Source organism: Melospiza georgiana, chromosome Z (genome assembly GCF_028018845.1).
Source record: "Melospiza georgiana isolate bMelGeo1 chromosome Z, bMelGeo1.pri, whole genome shotgun sequence".
Classification (NCBI taxonomy): domain Eukaryota; kingdom Metazoa; phylum Chordata; class Aves; order Passeriformes; family Passerellidae; genus Melospiza; species Melospiza georgiana.
In genome coordinates this window covers 75329584-75349419 of record NC_080465.1, presented here as the reverse complement: position 1 = coordinate 75349419, position 19836 = coordinate 75329584, and the positions used below count along the sequence as shown (strand labels likewise).

The 19836-nt window shown below is 40.2% G+C and overlaps 1 protein-coding gene across 1 annotated transcript; it reads right to left on the bottom strand.

The window, feature by feature from the left end:
• Positions 1-1032: 1032 nt before the first annotated feature.
• Positions 1033-19808, bottom strand: LOC131095897 (protein hinderin-like). The gene is made up of 5 exons (XM_058044044.1): positions 19743-19808; positions 15084-15242; positions 13296-13435; positions 9406-9500; positions 1033-1205 (listed from the first exon to the last, which is right to left on the bottom strand). The coding sequence occupies exons 3-5, from the start codon at positions 13335-13337 to the stop codon at positions 1079-1081; spliced, it is 264 nt and encodes an 87-aa protein (XP_057900027.1). The 5' UTR covers positions 13338-13435; positions 15084-15242; positions 19743-19808; the 3' UTR covers positions 1033-1078.
• Positions 19809-19836: the final 28 nt, after the last annotated feature.

The following is a 19836-nucleotide window of genomic DNA, read 5'->3' as shown; positions in this document are numbered from 1 at the left end:
CAGAGACCACACATCACTGAATGTCTTTTCTAAGCCAAGCAAGTTCCATCATAAAAAAGCACTGGTTTTGTTACACCTCCAGTGCTAAACTGTGAAATAGGATTTCCAGAATTTTCAAGAACCCTCCTCTAAATTCATGCTTAAATTTCTAATTTACCTCTGTTTCTGTTTCAACACTGGCCAATAGCTTGAACAGCCTCTTTTTGTCACTAACTTTTCAATTTAAACAAAGGATGGCTCAGGACTGAAAACAGTACTGCATACTGGGCTCCATCATGCTTTTTAAAACAACATTACTACCCTCCCTATCAGCAACGCATCTCCCAATGAATCACACACTATTTGCTTTTCCTGTAGTTGCAGTCCTGTCTCTTTCCTATCCCACTGCAGCCAATCCTTAGCCCTCTGAGGAATTTAACAACAAAGCATCAATATCAGAGATTGGGAAGAAAAATGAATAAGAGAATTTTGTAAAGGTCTGTCACACCTCAGAAAGAAAAATATCAGTTCCTGCAATAGTGACTTTGCATGTGATATTCCAGGACTGGGACTAAGCATATGCAGCTTTAAGAAATGCAAGCCACAGTCAGCAAGAAAAGAGAATCTCCCAACTTTTTTATATACAAACAAATATATAAACCTACACCAAATATATAAACCCTACACCAAACAAAAAGTCCAACCTAGCTAAACCCTCTAGTACATATATTTAATTTGTATCCATTTAGTGTCGATTCCCCTTCTCTGGACATGGAGAGAAATGGAATACTATGCAAGTTTTAGACCTAAATTATGACCACCTAACAGAATTTAAAAAAAATATCTATAATCATATTTTAATGTGTAAATTCCTTATTGTCATTTTTTTAGTTGACAAATATCTGTTTCATAGCAAAACAATATCATAGGAACAGCTGGATGGCAGTTTAAGCTCAAATGAACCAGTGTCACATGCTGACAAGTCATCTCTCTGATTGCTTTTGAATGGCAGCACATGCAGATTTATTCTATGCCATAAATTAGAACAATTATTTCTCTGTACTTCACTTTTTATTTCAGTGGGCCATTGCACATATTTTTAAAGGATATCTTCCCTTTCCTTGATGATAAGTTCATTCTGCTCCTCTAGCTGTCTGATCTTCTTCTCAAACGATTCCTGTTCAGCTTTCAGCCGTTCTTCCGTCACCTCTTTTTCTTCACTTACCCTGAAAAGAATTTGAGAAAAATAAAATATATGCCCATAACCACAGTGCCTGACTTCCAACTCCTCCACCACTTTGCAGGTAAATGGATAACATCCTCTCCACCCTTAAGCAGGTTAGTTCCTCACAATGCTTATAATATATTATACTGGAAGGTAGGTATGACTTGATGCAATACATCTCTTCTTTTTTTTTTCAGAAACACTGGTCTCAGTAGAGTACATGCACATTAATGGGCAGCATGGAGGAACAAAGTCAGGGCCTGAACCCACAATTAGGCTTGTCCAGTCTGATTCTCTGCAGCCATAATGAAGATTCACTGGGATACTTTCAAACCTAGGACATGAAGACAGAAAACTCAGACAGAAGAGCTTAGATGACATGACAGAAAGAAAATTCTGGAAAACTTTTCGTTTCTTAATCTATAAACTAATCCTTCTTTCACCTTTACTGGTCAAATACAAGTTCAGGAAAGAATCATTTTTCTTGTTAGCTTTCTCCAAACAAAACTGTTTGTCCTTTTCCTTAAGGATTTTCAAGTATCAAGCTGCAGGCGTAAATTTTCCTTTCTGTCTGGGGCATGGCACCCTGTATCTTGCTGCTCAGTGTAAATAATTGGATCAAGATTAAAGGATGACAATGGGAGAAAGGCTTACAATGATCATTTATTCTGCACCTCAAGAGCAGGCTATAAAAACAATTATTCTGGTATCACGTAGGCAAGAAGATCATTATGCACAGATGATCCTGTAACTATGCTAAAAAACGTGGCTTGGAAATCATGGTTCCATAAAAGCTCCACAAAAATATTAAGTAATGAGCTTAGACTAATAAATATTATTGCTCTGCACTTAGGCAATTTCTGTTGCTGAAGGCTCTTAAAGTTCAGTCTTTTATGATGATGAAACAGCTGCCACAACACAGGTGACAGGAGACCAAAGCAATACAACTTTTAGAAAACTCCAATTTTAACTTCCTTAAAGTGGAACAATCTTATAGGAAGAGGAAAGAGGAGGGGGAAAATGAAGTGTGTATATATATATATATATATATATATATATATATATATATATATATATATATGTAAGTATAAAACTAAGTCTGGCACTCATTCCATTAGACTAATATTCTGAACCGAATGTTTCATTCAAGGACTGAGCCATACATTTCATATCACTGTTCCCCTTAAAAGGGCACAGATTTGTTTTGATCTTCCAGTGGAGAAGTCATAAATACCACAAGTGGGTCACTCCCCTGGAGTGAATTATAGGCAAGCAGTATTCCCCAACTTCAAGATCAACCCACAGCACTCTTGTATCAGCTCAAGCAGACTGCATGAAGTTGGAAGTAATAATACTGGAACTCACACTTTTTCTCTACAAACCTAGAGGGAGACAGACGACAGATACCGGATAATCAAATTCTTTAAATTAGGGCAGTTTGAAAGCTTGGATCAAACTATTAATTGTACAGTTTCTAATGTACAGGGGGGGAAAAAAGACACTGATTAAGCATAACAGCATTCCACCAGTCAAATGCACAAGGTCTCACTTACAACCTTGGGCCCAGTCTGGGAAGGTGTGATGAGTTCAACCAGTTCCTTGGCCCCTTCCCCTCCACTCACAGGCTGTCAAAAGGGCTGTGCACATACCATTAAAGAAATGTGGTAACAGGAACTACCTGTATAAATTCTGGACCCACACCAACACCTCTGCACTCCTTAGCTAAGCAGACAACAAACTATTGAGCAATATCCACCACACTTGCTTGCAGTAACAGCCACAGCACATTTGCCACAAGCTGCAGAGAGAGACTCTCATATCCAACCATGGCCCATTTGCTTCCTCTGAGTCCAGAGCAACCACCTAAATAACTACAGTACAAATGACCTTTTTTCACATTATCAGTGAAAGATGCAAAAACAAAGTTAATTAGAAAACCACAATGAAGAACACAATGGCTACCTGGATGAAAGACAGGAATGGAACAAGAGCAGGGCAAGCAACTGGAAAGAGAGAACAAGTACCATCTCCAGAATTCTATGAAAGGAAGGAAGCTTGGTCAGTAACTTGCAGGAGTGATGCTGCATGAGAAAAGGGTTTGGGGCAACAAACGGTGGGCTATGCTGGCACCTAATAACACTAAAATTGAACAACAGTACAAGAAAAAAAGGCATGAAAGAAGAGAGCACTAGAAAAATCAGACTAAATGTAGCAGGCTTTACTCATCTCTAAATTCTGTGATTTGTTTCTTTTATCAGTGTGCATCACATTCACGTGCTGTGTTTGTATTTAACACATATCACAGCAAGCTGTCACACTCCCAGACACATGCATATATTGTGCCACATATCTTACGCAGTAAATGACTGAGAACAGTAAGTGATCTCAGAAGAAATGTGGCAGTATGTGTTTATGTATCACAAAGCAGGAGACAGCCCATAAAGGGCAGGCGAGATACAAAAGATGGTTACTCACAGGAGGTGGCAAAAGGAAGTTAGAGAAAAGGAATACAAGAATCTCATCAGATTATGCTGGATTTATGTCACTTCCTATAAATAGCTCAGTGAGTTGCTGGGTTCTTCAATAAACTTATTTCTTTGCCTTCTGGCAGTACAGAACATATGATTTTTAGCAGAAGTATGGAAGACTTCACTGATGCTGTACAAAAACGTTACAATGCTCATATAATGCTCCTCAAAAGTATTTTCACCCTCTGTTCACCCACTTGGGTCAGAAAAGAGCAGCGAAAGAACGAAGGCACAACTACAAAGAGCTCAACTGCTCCACTGAGCAATATGCTGGTATCCAGCTCCATTGTTCTTGCTTCCAGGATCAAACAGACAACTGACAGCTGAGAGCAAAGATGATGAATCAGAGGAACTATTCTTCTATTCCTTCCATTCAGTGTCTGCAACATTTTCTTGCATTCCATTCACATTCACCTACCTTGTGCCATAGGACGTGCACCATCTTTGTTCAAGATTTGCTTTAAATTCAACAGTTCAAAGGCTATATAATTCTAAATGCATTTAAATAAATAATTTTACTTTACAGGAGCCTCTTTAGAAAAACACGTAATGCAAATATATTGACAAAAAGCCCTCCTAGGACATCTGCCTTAGTGTCAAAATTAATTCCTAGTTCACCAGTTCCAATTATTACTGTGTTCTCCCAGGTCCACTGCTGATGGTAGTATTTCTGTCTAATCTAAAGAAGGAATTGATCAAGGAGTTTGCTGATGACACTGACTCATTCCACTGAGTAAGCAGGACTGATGCTCTCCAGGTGGAATTTTTGAAGCACTGCACAAGTCAACAGCACTTCAAGTTTTATTTGTTTAATGAAAAACTGACATGCACAAGAAAGAGCCATGATAATACTCATATCAACACTACACTAGGGACAGAACTCAGCTCTTTCTGACTCAAGGCAGGGTTGGAAAAGCAAATTAAAAACAGTATCTTGTGTTTTTTAAAATTTAAAAAAAACGAGCTTTTTCCGAAAAAAATCTGAAACGCAGTAAGAACATTGCAGCTCAGCTAGTTAAGACAAAAGGAAAACTGAACAAAAAACAGATATATAGACACTGGGAACTTCACTGATCAGTCCTACACTCCTTGGGAGCACTTATCTTCTAATAAACACCAATCTGGTATTAGTCTGTCAACTGGCTAGCAAAGATTAAAAAGGTTTGGCGACCATTCTTGAAAACTACAGGTTTTAAATTCCAGGCAAATAATGGCATCTGGAACAGGACAGACCACCATGGCAGGCAGGGTTGGGGAGAGAGGGGAAGGAAAGAAAAAACAGAATTTTTGTCCAAAGATCAGGGTTCACAAATCTGATACATTCTACTCAAGCATCATATGCAGTTTGTACACATTAGAAAAAAATAATTTAAAAAAAAACTGCTATGCGCCCAAAACCTAATTGAAATTGCTACACAATGGATAAATTTTACGATATGCAACCTGCAAAATACAAGACTAGATTTCACAGCATGAATTTATAGCTACAAATGACTTTTTAAGCACAGAAAGTAAGTGTGATTGGTGATACAATAATCCTGGGCATGCTTTACCTATCAACACAAAGTAATTTCCAGGCAAGCTTAGGGATATCTCATTTGCAGTCTCACTGCCTGACCAATTAAGAAAACTGCTGCACAAAATTGCCCCTAAAGTAACACACAAAAAAAGATAAAAGATTTTGATTTTAAAGCCAGGTAACAATTTGGTTAAATATTAAGTAGTGTAACCCAGGAGAAAAGGCAACACAAGAGGCCAAACAGACAAAATTTGTAATACAAACCACAGGCAAGTTTTCCTTCAAAGATCTTAAGGACTGGAAGAAAACCAGCAAATATACACTATTATGGCTTTACTGAAACCTCTTCAATGGTTTCCAGTTCTGTAACCAAATTAATATTCTGTTTTGACACCCATTTTCACTTTTTGTTAGAAAATTTCAATTTCAGTTGGTCAATTTCAGCTTCATATCAAAGACAGTAGAAAAGACTAGTATCCCAAACTGCTAGCACCCTACAAAAGGCTTAGGAATCCAGAGAGTTGGGATGAGGGAAGCATTTTCTCAGTAAGGGACAAGGGGCTGTCTGAAGGCTGTTTTAGTAGCTGCCAGTTACAAGTCATTCTGGGTATGCCAGTGATCTTAGCCAGAACACTACTATAATAGCAAAAACCACCTTGTATCTCATTTGGAAAGGGAAATCTCTCCCTCCCATGGGTGCAGAAGGGCATTATGATACCTTTCTACCAAAATTGCTTTTGAAGATTTGTCTGCGATGACAACAGGAAGCCAGTTTTCTCCAAGTTTATTTTATTCAAAGAAAGAAAGAATGCAAAATAGTTAGGTACCAATTTCTGCCACTAAAAACAAAATTTAAACTTTCATGAACAACTCTACATCACTTAGTGAATGCTTCCGTTCACTCAAAAGACAAATTCCATATCTGAGCTGTACAGGCATTTGTGATCAGAGGAAAAGTATTTGTGATGTACCTGCCATACCAGGAGCCCCAAAGTCACAGAACTATGGCTTTATACCAGTTAGGAGTGAAGTGAATCTTGCAAACATACACACATTCACTCTCTCTGCGAAGGAGTTACGATCCTCTCCATTTAACCAAAGGCCAAGAATGAGAGATCTCTCAAAATCTGCATGTCACTCAAAGTATTTCACCCTAGAATACTTCATAATCAGTCTCACTGTGGTGTCTAGCAAGCCCTTAATGTCCAACAGTCAGCTGGCTACGTCCCAGCAGGCCCCGTGCTGCTCCTTCTCAGAGGAGGCTAATGCGTCCTGACACTGGCAGCGAGCACGAGAATCTTTCTGTGTCTTCACCATGCCACTGCTCATTCCATTACATAAGCTGATGACTGCTTCAGGAGCCGCCTGCAGGAATAAAAGCTCAGACAGAGTCTTCTTTGCCTCTCTTGAAAGGACTTTGCTGATAGGGAGAGAAAATTTGCTTTTACTGTGCCACTTTCACCACCACACCAGGAGGACCTTGCTGAAAACATGAAGGTGCCACACTGGCTGTCTCAGAAAATAATGACTGATCACACTCAAGAATACTGCACTTACTCACAAAGCACTTTGGCATTCATGGGCATGACTCATTCTTCTCAGAAACTCCTCTACAAAAGCAATTTTAAAAGAATCTGCTGACACAATAAATTAAAAAGCTCAAATGTGCTACATTCTAGTATTTTAAACTGGCTCCACTCTGCCACTCTCATTTCACCTTAAAAGGATACATTCAAAGAAGGGCAAGATAATGGTTAGATTTACAGGCAGCAGCACAGATCAAAAACTACGATTATTTAGCCTAGAAAGGAGGATTAGAAAGGATACAGCTAAGTCCTTTCTTTAGACCCCATCTCAAAATCCAATTCCATAAAATTCCGAACAGCTAAGGTGATGTCAGCCACTGGAATCCCCAGCAGGAGATCTTTACAGCCCAGAAGCTCTTCTTTTTTTACCCCAGAGAAAATTATATTAATGTAGCTAGCATCAGAATTTACTCATACCAATACAAAGTCTTACACTTCAGCAAATTAGCAACCACACTGGCACACGCACCCTCAATGTTCAAAAGTGCAGTGGGAATGAAAGTTGGAGGAAAAAAAGTAAAAAATAGGAAGAAAAGTACAAGAGAGCTCTCTCCTTCAGCAGTCACAAGCTGGGGAAAGACTAACCACTACCCTGAACTGCTCAAGCAAGACCTGGCTGAAATCAAAGCCTATGATTAAAGGAGTCAATCACATTTTGCAACTGGTTTCCACATAAACAGAATTTTACCACTTTAAAAGAGCTTTCATGCAGCTGCTAACTGACCAATTTGTATCTTTTTACCATCCTGCAACAAATGTGCATGAATGAGCCTCAATCACCATTCATAAATTATAGCAAAATAAGGAACAGCGAGGTACAACCCAAGTGAGACCTTTATTATTCCAAGTATTTACTGCAGGACAGTGTTCCTGTAAAACTTTCGACATTCTGCTGCTCCTTTTTCTTCTCCAAAGTAGCAAAGAATGTTCTACTGCTTGTAAAAACTCTCTATCATTGCACAACTAAGGATGAAAATTATGGAGAGTTTTAAAAAAGTGACGAGGTGAGCGGAATTAAAGTTCAACTTCCCTATTACTCTGCAAAGGACTTTTAATTACATCCAATAAAAATATGATTAGGTTTAAAAATAAAAGAGAACTAAGTATAAAATAATAGTGTTCCACTAATTTTACTTTTCAAAATTAATGTTGCTGCACCTTCTATTTTTCTTCAAAGAAATGTCAGGCAGAAATATCAAACTGTCCTCAGGGAAAAATCACAGCATCTGAGATTTAAGAAGAATCCCATGCTCGAATGAATTACTGTACTACTATTCACTAGGGAGCAGTGTATTATGAGGAACAATGTAATAAAAGGCTTTTTTTTAATATTAGAATATACCTCTATATATCAACAGTGGCAACAGTGTCCGAATAGCTCCAACATCTGACAATTTGTAACCAGGCATCCCACCAATCTACTCTTTATGACAGTCTTAACTATACATTTTCTAACACAAAGCATGATAAAATAGAGTTGCAAGCATGAAGAACTTCAGAAATTACTAAAATACTGTATGGCAAGAAATCCTGTATTAGTAGAAATTATTAGCAGGTAAAATGGTCCACTGGATAAGGATAATCAGAGAGAAAATATTCCTGGCTGCACCAGAGAGTTATTGCATGACCTTGAGCAAGTCACTTAATTTCTCTAATTTTCCATATTTTCCTATATAAAATGTAAAAAGAACAGTAATGCTTGCCAATTATTGCACAGACAAAGGATCTACGTCAAAAAGCATTTAATTATTAACAGTAATTATTAACAATAACTTCTGGCCCAAAGGACGTGGGATCATCTCATAAGAGCTTCCCCCACTGATATGGCAAAGCCTACCAAAGGCCCATGTGCTCCTCCTCATTTTTAGAGACACTCTGTAAGAAACAGATTTCCAGAGATTCTGAGTTGTTAGGGATAAAGAGTAGGACAAAAATCTCCTCACTTTAATTCTACGTCTTTATTACTTCCTTTACCTTTGAGAATATTACTAGTGCTGGAATGGAACTTAGAAAAAGACTTCTCCTAAAGCTGAAAACTTGCACTACTTCTACCTCTCCTTTCACGGAATAGGTTGAATCTCAGGTAATTAAGGGAAGCAAGAAGAAGTTTGGCTAGGTAAGTAAAAATTACACAGGCAAATCACTACCAACATGTTTCAGCCACGAGATCAGCAATGCACCTTTAACATGGCCTTTCATACAAAAGCTGACCTCTGCCAAATAATAAGAACTACAAAGTTTCACTTCATGACCAACAAAGTCTGTCATTTCCAAAAGCAGGATGTGTTTATTTGTAGCACTGCATACATACAACAAACAAAATCCTAGCCCTGTCATTAGGTTATTACAGAAGTACTGCTGGTCATGAAATTTTGACCTCCGTTTTAAATATATATTTAGGGGCTCAGAAAGCAAGAAAAAACCAACCAGGCTGCTTACTTTATCCAGCAAGAAAAATTACCTTGTGCAAATATTCAGGTTTTTTAAGCAGTTCTACGTTGCTTGATGTTAATTAGAGAAATGACTCTCTTTAAACTTAATGCATTTTCAGGTGATGCTTCTTCTTACCTGGCAAGTTCTTTAATTAAGTTTGCAATGCGTCTCTTGTCCTCAGGACACAAATCCTTTAAAGAAGCACTCTTCATTCCTCCTTCATTAGTGCCCTGAAAATTTAAAGTTTCGTTTTAGAATGTACTGTTTAAAAGAAAACAAATACTTCATAAGCTATTAAAAGCATTTCAAGACCTAATAATTAGAAGCTGAAAGTAGATCAATTCCAACTGGGAATAAAATTCATATTTTTTAAATTGTAAGTACATTTCAATGAAACAAATTACCAAATTGTGAAGAATTATTTTAAGGTATTTGTAATTCAAATGCAAGCTGCTAGCTTCAATACTAAAACATGCTGGGTAAAGTTTTAAGACATGCACTATTCCTTGACTCATACTAGATAAAGAGGAGTAGGTTCTCATGGAAATCTAGTGCAGCAATATCCAAATCCAACTTCAAACTTTATCATATTAGGATCATAACATAGGGAGTAAGGAGAAAAACATGCTGTCTTAGCATTTCTGAGCAAAGCATACAAAACAGCAAAACATTGTTAGCAGAGAGTACATCCCTTATTTCATTTTTCTAATACAGAGGAAAGCACACACACCTTCACATGCGGCTACTGTTTCATTTTAATGGTTAATTTGCTTATTTTGTGAATATATACTGTATTTATGAATATATATATATATATAGTTATGATTTTTTTTTCTTAGATAAGTACTATACTACTATGCTACTTTCGTAAATAAAACTCGTCAAAGAAGGCTGTAGCGGGGCTGAGCACTTCCCATCTTTCAGGCGCTCCCGGGAACGCGGAGAGCGAGCCGCTGCACTTCCCAGGTGTGCCCACCAGAGGGCACTCTGCCGCCCGGCATTCCCGACTTCGGCCGCTTCCACGCAGGAAACGGCTCCAAACTGGTTTTATTCACCCAAAATTCCTGTGATCGCGTATTCAGTTCTGCAGCGCTAGTGGTAAGCACGAAATAGGAACCCGAAGATAATGCAGCACTATGCTGTTCTGTCCAGGATTTTGGTAAGTTTCAGTAACTCCACTCAATCTGAAGGAGATTCAGTTTATACTTTTACAAACCCCCCCAAGTGCATGCAGTGCTTTAGATCAGAGAAAAGAATGCCACCAGATGCCCTGAAGTTTGGCCAAGTCAACACAACAATGCACAAAAGAAAACAAAGCCAACACTGGGCTTCTCTCATTGTCAGTAAAAGCAGCTGATCAACACCAGAGAGGAAGTGACCCCTTTCATTCTTAGCTAATTAAACAGCATCTAAAAAACAATTAAATAATAATGTCCACTACAAAGAGAGGTGATGTTTTCAGACAGACGCATGTTGTACCTGTCTGACACTTCATTTTAACTTCAGTGTATTCTTCTCAGGGGCAAGAGGGAAAGCAATTTCACGAGGCAAATTTCAGCACTTTTCAAGGGGCATTTGATTTCACAGTTTTCTTCCCAAACATATGTCACTCACAAATGAACACTAGAGAACATCTAACTTGGCTGAATTCAACTAAACGTATGGCTGAAGGAATTTCACTTCGCATGCTAAAAATGTGTGACTGGTTTTTTTTTAGCAGACAGATGATGAAACTTCTTTAAGAAAAATGAAAAGTTACAGTCCTCTAAAAAGAGAATGAAGCTTGATCACATTAGTGAAGGGGATTTTAACAAAAGATCTCAAAAACTACTACCCAAACTGATGTATACATACTGTCAGACAAAGTTTTGTGGGATGAAGAGGAAAAATCAGTTTTTCCTATCACCCAAAAGTATGCAAAGATGGCACACAGGAAATTATCAGAGGGAGACTTGTACCATAACACGCATCAAAATGAAGCTGTGGAATAATGCACAGCAACAGCTTGACCATCTAAAGAAGACAACAAAGGAGGTAGAGGCCAAGACTCTCTCCATTTCCCAGATTTCTGTCCTTTCTACACAGCTCAGGATAGAAGACAGTTTTGGAACTCGGTACACGGAAAATATTCTCCACGCTTTGGAGGGTGATAACCTCATGGCAAAATCATGACGGATCACAGAAAGGACCACAGCAGCTCACCTACTCAGTCTAGAGCATTTTACTCATGCTAATTATGTCCAGGCCAGGCTGGATGAGACCCTGAGCAGCCTGCACTTGTGGAAGGTGTCCCTGCCCTTGGCAGGGAGGGTGGACTGGATGATCTTTAGGGTCCCATTCAACCCAAAACCTTCTATGACTCTAAGCCATAGTAAAGCCATCAGCTCTCCCTGGACACACACACACAACGCTTTGCAGAAAGTGAGTTGTGTTTTTGATGAGAATTCCACGCAAAAGAAGTTCTTCTTCAATAACAAGTAAAAACATGTGTTCTGTTTGTTTCAAGTATTCAGAGCTTATCTTCAGAGTACAAAGTTTTCCTGAGAATTTGGCAAGGCAAGCGAAAAACAGAAGGTTTAAAAAGACAAAAATGAAACATAGCTGTGAACACATCTTGTTTTCAACAATACAAAAGCACGAGTTGCCAATTAAGATTTCACATATCAGGCATTATATTTAAAATAAGAGTACACCAAAACCAATTTATACAATGGCTTTCACAAAAAAGGAGTAAAAACTCTCTAGACAACAAGTAACGCAATCAATGCACCATTCAACAAAACAGATTTTAATGTGGCACATGAAGGCATCTGTGAGGCAGCAGGCTTGTAGATACTTATGAAGAGATGCTTCTACATAAAGACTCTGCATAATGGGGGCTATTTGTGGAATTTATCTGCATGCCACTTAACAGCATCATTTGCAAAGCAGAGGTACATACCAGCCTCTAAAAGCAAGTACCGATAAACAGAGAAAGGGAAATATACATGTCCAGGAAAAGCCCTAAAAATTAATACTAATTTAATAACTAGTCATGTGTCATGCTGAATGATTCAAAGGACAATGACACTGTCAAAGCAACCAGAATTGTGTGATCTGTCTTCACATCAGAGTTTTGAACCCACATGTCTGACACACAGCACACAGAAGGCAGAGAAGATGAAGAACAAGATCTAACTGCATGATAACAAAACAGTGATGCAGAACCAGTCAAAGGTTTCAGATCCTGCCTGCAAGAGGGAAGAAGCCAACCCCAGTGATTTACAGGCTGGCCCAAGATGACTGCTAGGCAAGAGACTCAACAGTACTCAAATGACTTACACAGTCGTTGAACTACACAAACCATGTTAGAAAAATGGCATCTCTCAGTGGATTTCTAAACACCACAGCATCTGTCACAACACAGAATAACCCTCCAAGGGAAACCCCGCTGCTTTGGAATTTCTAATGCAAGGAACTGTAGAAACACATCACCTAGTCTCACAGGAGGAGACCACAAAATTCAAAGCAGTTGACATCAACTGACAAATCTACTTCTACTGCTCAAATGCATTTTGAACTTTTACTATCAAAAACAAAAAGTGATTTTACTCTTCTAACATGAGCAGGTATAGCAAAAAGGTCCCTAAAATGAGGTTTTGCTCATGTAATTTCTAAATGAGATGACTGGAGCAATGAAAATTAATAAAATGAACAAAACTTCTTGCATATTTAGCTAGTAAAGTATAGGCTAGGCACTACCCAGGGCCACATGCACTGCCTCTGTGCAAATACACACATAGAAATATAAATAATCTGTTTTACATGGCCCCAGTTACACACCACTTACATAAATGAGCACATTCGGCCTTTGTTCTCTTCAGGTGATAATTTCTGCTAGAAAGCCACCATGAAAAGCTGGCAAAAAGTGTAAGAAACTGTAAAAATAATACTCTAAAACTGTTTAAACATTTTCAATCTGATCATCTTCAGCTTTTTTCTACAATGTGCACTCTTAAGAGCAAGAAAAATTTGCTTTTACTCACCTGCTGCCCTGTCAGACCTCCTGTACCTCTATCAGGATCCATTGAAACAGAAGCAACAGCTACAGGCACCTTCAGCTCGGTTTGACCTGTTTGATATTTTGGCAAACACCTTGTTCTTAAATTTCCTTTTGTAGACACTCCTGTAAGTGAAAGACAAGCAGAACATGCAGACTATAAAGTGAAAAGGGGCCTTATTCTTGCCTTCCACAAAGGCAACCTTGCCTTAGCAGCTCTTTTTTTGAAAAGAATGAGCACCTCAGGAATAGGTCTGCAGGTCCCCCTGTCCTCTCACTCCATACAAAATTTCAGTAAGATGAATACATCAGCAGGAAAAGAGGTGCATGGCACTGAAGCACACCCAGCCACAATGAACATTTTGTAAATTCTGAAATGCACATCATGTCTTCAGACTGAAGTTCAGTGCAAATAAACTGTGTTTGAGTAAGATGCAAAAGCATAAAATTGAGCTTCTGCTTTGATACCCAAAGACAGTAAAGAACCAACCAGCAGTAAAGCTGTTAAAAGCACCACTCATATAATAAAATACCATTTCTTCTGTTACACAGCCAACCTACTGATGCTCGGGTTGTTTGTTCCTTTCAGGACCAGGCAAATGAGTAAAGCAACACTGCAGTGCACACTCCACAGCTCATCTGTCAAACATTTCCTGCCATAATTAGAATTAGATCAACACCACGAATGGTAAGAACATGAAAGCACTGAAAATCCTGATGCTGCAATTACAAAGTGCCAACCCTGACACTAACGCTCCCAGGACCAGATTAAAGCCCATAGCTGCTTGGTAGTGCCTCAAGGTTTAATTTTTGACTATTCAGAAGTGCAAAAAGTTTTGAACAAAAAATATTAACTTCATACTAGCAGATCAATTACAATTATTTGGGCAATTAATTTCAGAAGTGTACCAGAATTCAAGTGAAAGAACTAAATTATAAACTCTAATATCTCCATGCTCATACACAAGCAAAAACAATGGTCCTGAAATTCTCTTCCACAGAAGTGGTAGAAAACTTCCCACAGTGAATCAATTTCCATCATTTAGGATCACTGCTTTCTTTGCAGGGCCCAGAGAAAAACAATCCAACTAACCTGGCTTAAAAATCTCTGCATGTGTTTTGTAGTTCAACAGAGATGTTTGGCCAGTAGTTTTGAAGGGTACCCCAAACCTAAAGAGTACAATTCCTCAAAACTTTAACTGCTGGATGACACACACACAGTTTCAGTCTAGAGTTAACCATCCCCAGATACGTTTCCAGGACCTTGTGTCGCTTTAAGAGCTGTGTTTGAAAACAATTAAGAGAATTCTGAAAGGGAACTAAGAGCATTCATCTCTTCCCCAGCGATATACACAAGTATGCACTCAGTAAATTAAGGTCAAAAGAACTAATAAAAAAAAATAATTGCTTTATCTGTACACAATGAATCTTCATTTCAATTGATATCTTCAAAATTTACAAAAGACCTAACACCTCTAATGCTTCCACATTCCTTGGAGACCATATTAAAAATTCAGCTTGCCTGACAAATTGGATAAAGCCACACTGTACCTGCATCAGAAACAACTCCCCTGGAACTATTCATCTTATACAGTATGCTTATCTAAGCAGCAGAGGATAAATCCTCTCCTATAATAATGTATGTCCCATTACAACTTATGATTACTCTCTACCTTACACACACTTATGTACACAAACCACACACCTGAAAAGACACTGCAAATTTTATCAGCCACAGGAAAAAACTTTGTTTATGTCTATTAGAAAGTCATACCTGAAACAGGTAACAGTGGACCTTCTTCATCAGAAGCTGCATGTGGCTTTGTTAAAGGAAACAGAAAGAGTGCAAGCTTAGCTCTTTAAACAGGACTGTAAAAAGAAGTATTTGGTCTCTTGATTTAGCATAGCTGTTGATAAGAAAACAGTCAACATTCTGGGAGCAAGAAAAGCAAGGAAGATTTGGTTAAAAAAAATCACCACAAAGATTGCTAAAACAAAAGGCCCTACTCCTTCTTCACTGCGCATTAACTTTCAGCCTGTAAATATTATCTCAGAGGTCACCTTTGCAAAAGATCCCAGGGACCAGCCCCAGTTACAAGAGCAATTACTAAGATAATGAACTAATAATATTAATTTAAATTTAAACAGTTTATATGGAACATCTCAATGTGTAGGGAAAGCAAATTCTGAAACAGTGTATATTGATATTGTAATGAAATCTATTTGGGCAATACATGCTAAAAAACATAAATGAGGACAAATGCAAAAGGTTTCAAACTGGTCATTCTCATCTGATCATCACATGATGAGTAATCATAAAAATTTGAGGACTGATTTTCTTTAAGTTTCAAGAACTTTCAAATATCCCAGAGGTTTAACTATTGAATTACTTGACCACAGAAAAGACTAAAATCAGAAACAACATGGCATCATATGGAATTACTTGACCACAGAAAACACTTTAAAATCAGAAACACCATGGCACCATATTATTTGTGCTATTAGCAGTCACTGTTAGCAGTTGCTGAACTTGAATCCCTGCCTCCTGAAAGCCTAAAAATAGGACTCAATATAACTAAGGGAAGGGTGTAACTCATGCTGCCTTCCTTCAAGGAGCAGTTTTTCATTTAGCTGAAGGTAAAGATTGTTATTCCCACATGAATAACGAACATACTTGTGACTTAATCCCAGCCAGAAACTCAGTACCACACAGTCACTCCCTGTCCACCTCCCTGCCCCACGTGGGGAGGAAAACCAGAGAGAAACAGTAAACCTCGTGGGTAGAGATAAGAAAAGCTTAATAACTGAAACAAAATAAAACAGGACAATAATAATAACTGCAACATAGGGGAAGAGGGAGAGAGAATTAAAACCTGAAAGAAACAAGTGATGCACAGCATAGCTGCCCACTGAACAATGCCCAACCCTTTCCCCAGCAGGAACTGGCAGCTCCCAGCCAGCACTCCCCACTTTATGTACGGGACATGATGTTCTGTTATGGAATCTCCCTTTGGCCAGCTCCTGGACATGATCCCTCCCAGCTCCTTCTGCATCTGCTCGCTGGCTGAGCACGGGTCACCCAAGTCCATGTTTTTGGGTAAGCACTGCTGAGCAACATCCAAAACATCGGCGTGTTATCAGAATTATCCTCATGCTAAATACAAAACACAGCATACCAAGTACAAGGAAAAGAATTAACCCTATTCCAGCTGAAACCAGGGCAATACTGAAGTGGAAAACAAAAGCACAGGGCACAAAATTCTCCTCCACTAACTTTTGTTTATACCCCTTTACTTTCCTCAGCCTTCTGTGGTTGGCCAATTATCTCAATTGTCAAATTTCTACTAATACTCAAATTTCTACTAATACTCAAATTTCTACTAATTACTCAATTGTCTAATTTCTCTACTGTTAAGAGATAAAGGCATTTAAGGTTTTGCAGCTGCATTCATGCAATAAAGTAAAATTGTAAAAATATTTCAGTGACACGGTACAAACTCTTGCCTTAACTAAAATTTGATTCTGAGAGCACCATCTCAAAAACTTAATTTAGTAAATTACCACAGAGTGGAGGAAATTAGGAAAAGGAGTTTCCCCCTGTGGACAGCAACTTCAATCAACACCCACTGTCCATCACACCTCTGGTACTTGTCACACTGGAAGGGCCTGATCACAGGCTCACTTATGATCTTGTTGATGCACTTTATCACTCACAAACAATTATCACTCATCAGCCTCACACCAGTTTAAAAACACATTCAGTGAGTACTGCAGTCAAAGCCAGCTCTCTCTACAAACACTGAGAGCATTTCTGCTCTCACGTGTGAGCTGCAGCCTGCCACCTCCAGCTGCCAGAACACACTGTGGGGGCACAGCACGGGGAGAGGAAGCTGAGCAAACTCCACGAGGAAGGCACTGTGCATACCCTCTTTTCAAAAAGCACCAAGATGGATCAAAAGTCCAAGTCTGGATCGCAGCCCAGCCCAAACAGCTGTGTCAGCACAGCCACAACAGCAAGCTGCAGGGCACTGAGAAGTGTGTGTTCAGCTCACACTGCTTCAGGAAACAACAAACTCGAGCACAGGCAGTTCCTACTCAAATGACATACGGTTAATCTGTGTGTCAACACATGGCTATAGGAAATAAAACGATCTGCCTAAACAACATCCTGCTTTTAGAGTGTGCCTCTGGTGCTGCCAGCTGCTGTGGATAAATTCCTAGTAGCACCATACAAAGACTAGTCGAAGTTGTCACTATTACCCCCCCCAGCCACCAGGACAACCCTCCTGGTGAAGCTTTGCAGCCCAGTGCATCAGAACTACTCAGAGTTAGAGCAGGCTGCCTCCATCAGCTGGACTGAAAATCATAATGACTCAGAGGCTGATTCATAAGCAACGTCCTTGCCTCAGAGTAACAGACTGGGGACAGCACCAGCGTCAACCTTCCAACATTAACCCACGGCCACGTGCCTCCCAGACTGCCAGTGAGGCAGGTGTAGTATTAAAGGCTGTGTACCACCACAGCTGAAGTTCAGTGAGCAGCAGAGAGAGGCACTGGAGAAGCTCAGCACCTGGTACAGTCCACCTATACAACCTGCCTTCCTGCGCTGAGTCAATTCAACAAGGGGGGAGAGAACTTAAGTTTTCCAAATGTATTAAATGTATTAAACCACTCTACCAAATTTCTCCTCTTTTGTTGAAAGCAAAAGTGATGCACAGTATAGCTGCTATTATCCATTATTTTTAAATTGTGCCACATGCTTTTCTAAGAATTTAAAACTTTTCCAAGGTCAGAGGAAACACTGCCTATTCACCAAACCGTGCACAGTGGAAATGGTTGTCAGAAAAAACTTCATTCCTTGGAATATCATGATGCATGAGGCCACTGATGGGCACTTTAAAACATATTTAGTAATAGGAAACAACCTGTTGACTGATAAAAATAGACTGTCAATGAAATTGCATCAACACTTCCACAAGTGAGCAGAGCGGTGACAATGGCAATAGATCCAACATGTGCCACACACCTTCATCCCATTCACAGCACAGAAAAAGTTGTCGACAGTCTTTTTTACTTTACACAGATGAAAAATCATAACAACATGCTCCCTCAACAGGCCAGAGGATGGTTGGCCCTTTCACATTGTCCCAGGGAGTGTGCAAACATAAATAAAAGAGAACTGACATGTATTCTTCTTTCCAATGTCTTCCAGTTGATGCTGACATCCCACTTTCAGTCTGACTAACAGCAGTGCTTCAAACCCCTCATAACTGGAACTAAATTGTCCCCTTCTAAATTTCCACCAGGCCAGACTATCAATTCTAGCCCAATGACCTCAAGTCACTGAGCCTCCACCTCAGCCGCACAAGCCCAAACACCAAAGGCAGCTCTTGGTTCCACACAAGCACATCGTCTCTCCATAACCAGGCTTGTACAGGCTGAGCTCCCAACACCACAGCCACCACCCACACCATCTACGTGTCCAGCCCCACGTAGTCTCCCACAACAGGAGCCTGCAGGTCCTCTGCAGATGAAACCACCCCACCCTCACACCCATCCCTCAGTGACAGAGCCCTCCAAGTCCCACAGAGGCTCACCCAAAATGTTGTGCTTGTAGTCAAGTTTAGGTGCCAGTCACAAAAGACACATCTCTTCTCTACTCAGCTTCTAGCCTCAGTTTCAAAGAATCACAGAATCAATGAGAGTGGAAAAGACCTCTGAGATCATTGAGCCCAACCTGTGACTGGACACCCCCGTGCCAACCACTGAGTGCCAGCTCCAGTCCTTCCTCAAACACCTCCAGGAACGATGACTCCTCCACCTCCCTGGGCAGTCCATTCCAGGGCCCAATCACCCTTTGTGTGAACAAATGCTTTCTAATGTCCAACCTAAACCTCTCCTGGAGCAGCTTAAGACTGTGTCCTCTTGTCCTGTCACTTGTCACCTGTGAGAAGAGCCCGACCGCCACCCGGCCACAACCAATTCCTGCCAGGCAGTAGTAAAGTGAGATAGGGTCACTCCTGAGCCTCTTTTTCTCCGGGCTGTTCAACCTCATTCTCTCCATTGGTTCCCTGACAAGACCCCATAAACTGAACGCAATTTCCCCATTTCCTATATATTTACTCCCCCCGAGATTTCACAGCTGGGTCACACTGAAGAGGACTTACGACCCTCCCTTCTCTCCCAGGTCACTTTTGCTATGAAATCCCGCGTAACCCCTACAAACCGGCACATACCCACTCCCTCTCCCCAGGCTAAGCCCCCTCCACACTCGCCAGCGGAGCCCTCACATAGCCTCTGCCATGGCCACAGAACCCCACCCGACCCACAGCGCCGCACCGGTTCCACGCCAAACCCCTCGACAGGCCACCCCGCATGCCCCGGCGGCCCCTCCCGCCGCTGGCCCCTCACACCGACCCCCAGGCAAGGATACAGCTCCGGCCCCGGCGAGCACCTCCACCCACACCGGCGGCCGCTGCCGCCATCTTGAAACAGCCGCCACTCCCCGCATACCCCCGCCGTACCCC